The sequence below is a fragment of the Oratosquilla oratoria genome, chromosome 27 (assembly GCF_046742065.1).
Source record: "Oratosquilla oratoria isolate Oo_2021 chromosome 27, ASM4674206v1, whole genome shotgun sequence".
Lineage (NCBI taxonomy): Eukaryota > Metazoa > Arthropoda > Malacostraca > Stomatopoda > Squillidae > Oratosquilla > Oratosquilla oratoria.
In genome coordinates, this window is record NC_134803.1 from 5,050,898 (window position 1) to 5,058,397 (window position 7,500).

Consider the following 7,500-nt stretch of genomic DNA (forward strand, 5'->3'; position numbering starts at 1 on the left):
TAATGTTCTTATTCTTGAAGCTTCTTTTCAGTGAGTCATTCTAGTTTCTTAGATGGCATGAACTCGGTTGTAATACCAAGTTACTTTGAATAGATGTGGTATAAGGTGATTTTGTCCCTGAAAAAACTGCAAAGAAATAACAACTTGGCGCCGGAGAGGTGGACCGTACCACAAGTGCAATACTTTTGTTAAGTTGAATACACGAGAAAATTGATGTCTTTTGGTCAGTTTGAGATATTCACATGTAACAAGAATTAATTCTTAGTTCACATGTGTTGTTTTTAGTTTAAAACTCAGCATATTAAATCTATAACACTGCAAAGTAAATGAGGACCCTCTTCAGGAGTACGAGCCAGACTGGATGAAGGAATCGAACTTTGTGCTTGTGAGAATCTAGTTTAAATTTATTTACTGGACACTTACAGAAAACACAGCTATATTTTCCTTTGACTATTGAAAGGAGGATGATAGATCTTTATACTGAAACATTTATATAATAATTTCTTTTCGTGAAAACCGGGATGTTTACTTTTAAATAACAGAGTATGTTTTCTCGTGGCGAAAGCACCTGAAGTATTTGATTTATTGCAAATAAAATAAACATCGCATCGAAAATTCGTGCATAGTAAATGCAAGAACTATCCTTTTCCTATACAACAAGATATAAATATTACACAAACAATACTCTGTTGGCTGTGAAAAAATGATCTAGAGTAGGTAACAAGCACAGCGATGTATGGCCCTAGCGCAGGTCGGAGCGGCTGCGAGCGATGGTGAACTTCCGCTACTTTTCGGTACGCAGAGCTGAATATAAACACGCGCGCTGAGCGAGCAAACAACATTTGCTCACTAGGTGCTGTACGAGACACGACTCCCGTCGCTACCAGTAACTTTCCGATATGGCTGATGCTGCTGCTGAAACTGCGCCTGAGGCGTCCCCCGCACCTGCTGAAGAAGTTGCCCCTGCACCTGAAGCTCCTGCTAAGGCTGCCAAGGCCAAGAAGGCCCCTAAGGAGAAGAAAGCTGCGAAGGAGAAAAAGCCTGCACCGAAGCCAGACCATCCTACATATGCGGGGATGATTGCAGCCGCAATTACTGCCCTGAAAGAAAGAAATGGTTCATCCAGACAGGCAATCGTGAAGTACATCGTAGCAAATTACAATGTAGGTGACGAAAAGAAGGCCGAAGCCCGTGTGAAGCTTGCACTGAAGAAGGGTGTTATGTCAGAGGCACTAAACCAGGTGAAGGGAACTGGCGCTTCTGGATCCTTCAAGCTTGCCAAACCAGAAACCAAGAAGAAGGCTGCCCCTGCCAAACCAGCACCAAAGAAACCAGTGAAGAAGGCCGTCGAGAAGAAATCTACAAAGAAGGCGACAACGAAGACTGCGAAGAAGCCCGTTGCCAAGAAAGCTGCTGCCAAGAAGTCTACACCTAAGAAGGCCGCAAAGAAACCTGCCGCTAAGAAGGCGGCAAAGAAACCTGCAGCGAAGAAGACTGCGAAAAAGACGAAGAAATAAGCTGCAATGCTTTTTTTTCTGTATGTGTTATTTTTTAAATAGACAATGAACGTGTGGGGGGTGCAGGGAGTGTGAGCACGTGGTGTTTATGGTTGTGCGTTCGTGGCAGGCCTAGGCGCCAACTCTCGAATCCCCTTGTGTGCACGTATGGTACCGATTGCTTTGATCAGGTGTGTTCGCTGGGCGCCATTAGGATTAATATTCTTTTGGCGTTTCACTTTGCATGGTGCCTGGCATAGCCAATCTTCGAGTCATGTAGGTTAATTGTCCTATGAGGTATGTGTGAGATCTGATATGCACATTTTGAGTTGCACTTTTTTACGTGATACATTGATGTTCTTTGTAAATAAAAGATATAGATATTTTATAATAAACTTTGTCTTTTTATCCTTGTAATTCCCCAATATATTAAATATATGACCGTACTGAACATACCAAAAAGTATGCTGACTAAATCTTATAAAGAACTATTATGAAACTGGTTACGTTAATGCTATGGTTAATACAAAATCAATACTGGTTAATATAAAATATTGGATCGGCTTCAGTTAATCTGTTGATTTCTTGGGAGATGAGCCGTCAAAGGTACACTAGCTATACTGACTTGAATTACCTACGCCATAATGGTTCATTGTATTGCTGGACTTTAAGAAATTTCTTAAAAAAGGAAAAAAAAAATATGTTTAAAATCTTTCATACAAATGTAGTTCCTGGCAGTGGCGCCAGGTGGAGTTGCGCGCATGACGAGATCAATAGTGTTTTCGTTCTGTGGTTGTACTGTGTCGGCCTTCAAGATTACCGTTCCTCTTATCGTCTCAGGTTATCAGGATATTGTAGTCTGTTGTATAAATTGGGTGATAAGTTAGTGATGCGATGGGTCAGTGAATAATTAATGTGATTTGAAGTGTTTCATCTGCATTGTCACCAAAGGCATTTTGTAATTTGACCGTGTACATGGCTTAGCTACTTCTAGTTTTGGCCATTGTTTGATCATAACTCATAAGTGACTATAAGTGGTACTTGCACCTTCGTCTCCGTGCCCACTCTTGCATGCTCATATGCAATGAAAAAATAATGAGTAAGATTCGACAGATTTACCAGTAGAAATGCCCCGCCAGTATACCATGTGCACTGCAACTGCTTTGAAATCTTAAACTAACGTAATTGTAAACGTTCATTCTTCGATGTTATCCAGCCATCGTTTTTTACCAAACAACGGATTCGATAGAACCAAAGAAGGCTGAGTGCTGTTCTTGTACAAGGTTTGAAGCCATTGCCTGTTAAAATTCCCACCATTGGACGGTGACCATGGCGATTAAGTAAACATTGATATATACCTGTCAAGTAACTCCCAACCCTCTACACCCATGCACAAAGAAGGGCATGGTGCCCGCACGTTTCCACGATCAATACAGGGTTTTTAGGAAATTCAATTTACTTTATAAATACAGCCACGGGGATACTAATGTGATTATGTGCAAGTTAGTTTTGTACAGTTGAGAAAATCAACACTTGTTATCCAGCGACACCTAGTTAAACTTGCATCATTGATCTTTGAGCGAGTGAGCATTAGCATTTCATACCGTTTCTGTAGTTAGGAGCTGTTGCACTTCGTTTCCTTCTGTCATGTTTTGCCCTTTACAAACAAAAGTTACCTGTTTTTCACGTGCACATTAGATGTTGCAAAATCACGGAGATTACTGGAATGTTTATTTTAATTTATGTAGCCACGGCGGAAGCTCCAATAGTTATTGCTCCTTGATACGGAAGGGTGGTCGAGATAGGCCACTCCGCCGGTATCGAGATGCGTCAGATAACTAGACGGTAGCCAGAATGACTGGTACGCTCACTTCGGAAGGAGTAAATGTTAAAGATGTAGCAAACAATTCCATGCTTGGTTGTACGTTTGAACCCCCTTAGAAACTTGTGGAGGAGGGGGCTCTTGCATTGTGAATAAAAAATATCGGGCTGGAGAATCTGATGAAGAGAATATTGTACTGGGGCCTTTCCCGAGGACCCCGATTAGTGCGTAACTGAGGAAATCGTTTGAACATATGTAATTGTGTGACCATCAACTGGACTGTTACTGACCTTATTGCTGTCATTCTGACAACTGATAATGCCCACCACTGTGCAGCACCATTTCGAAGTGTTGACACTTAAATTTTCGTTTGAATTGTCATGTGATTTGATTCTGCAGAGGACGATCGGATAGGCTCACCTTGGGAGAATGTAATCCATTGACCAAGACTATTTCGCGGCGACTACTGACACAATGTGTCAATAGTCGCCGCGACAACACTGCACTGTCACTGGGCAGCGTTTCTCAACCAGGGTTCCCCAAAGGTTATTGTAATAATGTAATATAGACATCATCCTATCTAACCTATTATTACGATGAAAATAAAATGAGAAAGATATGGTATATATATATATATATATATATATATATATATATATATATATATATATATATATATATATATATATATATATATATATATATAGCGCAGGAGTTCCTTGAGACATGCAATTTATTTTAAAGGTTACGCAAGGGTAAAGGTTGAGAAACGGTGGTATAGGGACTCGTAAGTGGCGGATTACGTAACATGTCATTCCTACCCCCGTTCGTCTCATTGACAAGTTTTATTATTTATTTATTTTTCCTGGCGACTTTGAGGAAGTGTTCGGCATAGAAGCGTTGTATGGGGCCCTACAGCAGTGTCTCGGATTATATTTGTTTTCATCGTGCTAACGCCAGACATTTATGGTAATTTTGGAATTAGATGCATTTAGTGTCATTCTGTGTATGGTAATATTCCTGAGCCTGTTATTTACAGTAATTTATTTTTTTTATTTATTATCATTCACAGTCATCGTTGTATTTTTGTCACTTCTCCACTGGCATTTCCCATATTGTGTTTAACACACTGTAACAAATCAGTGATGCTGTTTCTACGCGAGAGCATGTTTTCGTATTAAACTTGCTACGTGGGGTATTTGAGTGCTCCAATGCTGTCCTACTCTCGATATTATTAACCGAGATGGTTGGGCAAGTTCACTCGTATGCCTAGACCAAATTCGTGGTCCAACTTGGGGGGGGGGGGGTTGCGTTTTATATTAGTACATTTTACTAAACCTGACCACAAAATTTATCTTGAGTAATTTCAGTCGAGACGGTGAATAATACCTGCGATTTTATAACAAACCTAACCATCCAAAATACCCATTGTGAAAGAAGAAACGCGGCCAGTTCAATGAGTCTCAGAAGTATCGGGGAGTAGGCTTAAACTCTTCCATACCTAATGGTGTATGTGTATATATATATATATATATATATATATATATATATATATATATATATATATATATATATATATATATGTGTGTGTTTGTGTGTGTGTGTGTGTGTATTTTCCTAGTTGAATTTTACGGGAAGGGGAGCTATGCTCGTGGTGTCCCGTCTTCATATCTGTGTGTGTGTGGTTTTTTTTCTTCCACCAGGCTATTTTATTCATGTGCATGGCTCTCACTGGGTAGCGAGGGAATTGGCCTTAGTCTGTTAACGCTGCCCGTACCTAATGGAATGTTTCAGCTCGCCACCAACTTTCTGGTTTTGTATCTCGGCAGCAAAGGGATTATCGTTCATCACGGGCGTAACTGGATTACAGTTACCGAAATACAATTGATAAAAAACAACACATGCTCAAATAAATCGGGTGGTTCAGTCAAAGAAATCTCACTTGAGGCGCAGACTGAGACCAACAGTCTGAAGCACGTGCATCTCGGTGATCAAGTGTTTTTCAATTCGTAGATAATTAGATCTCCAACACGTAGTAGCCTTGGTTACAGACGTAAACAAATCACTTGGTTTCTCATTCACAACTAAAGTCTACTGTTGCCTTTATTTCCACATGTCACCACTAAAACTGAGGGCGTCGGAGATATTTCATAATAAAGTAACGATTGGTATGGTTGGGGTTGGTGGATATGCCTTGAAACTTTCCTGTACGTAAGATGCTAGAAATGAATAAAGTAGCCTGACGTCTGCCAGAATAATGAAATAGGCACTCTTAGTTACGGAAAAGGTAACAATAAATTACCACAGTATCTCACCTGGAGAACAATACACGACAAATGATGCAAACCATGTTGGCCGATTTTTTTTCTTCTGATATCTTCCATCATATAGATATTAATTATAGTTCCAGGGCCTGGACGATGTATAAACCTTGCTTCATCATCCAAAACCGATCTTGAAATAGAACACTTTTTGATAAGTGAGGGAGGGGGGAGGGGCGAAGAAATTCTGAAATTTCATCATAAGGTTATGAATAACAGTCAGTCAAAAATTAATATAATCGTGTGATTCGTCTGTGTAAAATATTCGAGATGCATTGAACGCGCGCGCGCACCCACCCATACACACACACACACACACATATATATATATATATATATATATATATATATATATATATATACGCGCGCGCGTTTTTCTGGTATAAGAGCATGTGAACATATTTACAATTCCTAAAGATTAACTTTGTAATTACATGTCATTGATTTTATTATATGCAAACAAATTTCCAGCACACTTGTTGAAATTTATTGTAAACATTCAAGTCCACATCATAAGCGTCGCAGATGGTTGTTGAAGTACATGTCGAGTTGACTAATGTATAAAAAAAATCTGTAGAATTCGTCTGTTTCCACAGTAGGCAGGTGTGTCACTGTCAAGCTTGTAATTGATACTGATAGACGTAATCGATTACTAGTTGTCGAGTACCCACCAAATAATATCCACATCGATGGGATCGGGTATTTACGCTGCACGCTGGTACGGTTACTCTAGTCAACGGATGGGTTGAATTCCGAGCCTAAGGATGGATTTCGTTCAACCCTGGAGGATTTGGATTGGAATCCAAGGCTGCCTAGGGACGCCCAACGCAATAGCCTACCGATGTTAGTCCACCCCTTGGAGATCCGAGGAAAAGAAGATATGTTAAGAATATTCATATTTAAAATATGCATATACAGTTTATTCAGTAATAAGAGATAAATTATTTAATAGGATAGAATTATCTTGAAGTAGAATTCATTTTTATTTTGCGGCAATAATCAAACAGTCGTTATGTAAACCAAGATCTAAGAATATAAGGTCTAACCACTTCCGACCGAATTTCGAGGGAGTTGGCGCAGCGGGCCCGTGAACGTCACCTGGCTGTTCAAAGTGGGGTTAGCGGGTCCTATAGCTGTCAGTTGAAGCTGGTCCGTCGTTCGAAAATGACGTCGCCTTCGCTCGCACCGCTCCACGCAATTAGTTATATTCTGACAAATATTATATAAAATATATATATAAAATATCATAGTTCCTATCTATATATATGAATATATAATATATATGATATATAATATATACATATATAATATATAAAATATTATAGTTCCTGTCTTCCTTGGCGTTTCACAGTTTTCTTCAGTGTATCATAAAGAGAAAATGGACTCAGCCAAATGACGTCAGAAGCTGCGCACAAGAATTCAAACGGTCTGACCTGTATATTTAGACCTTGATGTAAACACTGATAATTTTTCTTACGCGCGAAAACTATTCGCACAGTTTGGTTGATATCTACATTTTTCGCCGTGATGGAGTGGAATACTAAAGTTATCCATGCAACAATAGAGAAGATATGACTACAAGTGGCGCTTTGGGATGTCAGGCATCCCGACTATACTAAGAAATAATGATAATAAAATCTTGGTGATAATATAGCGTGAGATCTACCTTCCGTTAGTACTATTATAGCGTGAGGTCTACCATTTTCATACATTCATTTTAGCGATAAACACATCATTTGTACATATCCTAGGAATGACTTAGATAATCGGATTTCTAATTACATTCATATTAAGGGAGGAAAGGTAAAAATAAAAATGTTATACATTTCCATACATTTATACACTTCGTACATCTTCTAAG

The 7,500-nt window shown here is 39.2% G+C and overlaps 2 protein-coding genes across 5 annotated transcripts in view; both read left to right on the top strand.

Moving 5' to 3' along the window:
- Positions 1-827: 827 nt before the first annotated feature.
- LOC143039868 (uncharacterized) lies at positions 828-1,891 on the top strand. The gene has a single exon (XM_076210158.1). The coding sequence runs from the start codon at positions 900-902 to the stop codon at positions 1,515-1,517; it is 618 nt and encodes a 205-aa protein (XP_076066273.1). The 5' UTR covers positions 828-899; the 3' UTR covers positions 1,518-1,891.
- A 320-nt stretch (positions 1,892-2,211) lies between these two features.
- The window catches only part of LOC143039866 (uncharacterized), a 131,328-nt gene continuing 126,039 nt past the window's right edge, over positions 2,212-7,500 (top strand). For 3 of the 4 annotated variants that reach the window (XR_012967670.1, XM_076210136.1, XM_076210138.1), the window contains exon 1: positions 2,213-2,336. The gene's annotated coding sequence lies outside the window, so the exon portion shown is untranslated. Of the gene's footprint in view, positions 2,337-7,500 lie in introns of all 4 variants that reach the window. The other variant, XM_076210135.1, reaches the window with a different exon arrangement.

Bases quoted from the DNA above. Each gene is read 5' to 3' on its own strand.
- LOC143039868 (XM_076210158.1), top strand. From the start codon at position 900: ATGGCTGATGCTGCTGCTGAAACTGCGCCTGAGGCGTCCCCCGCACCT.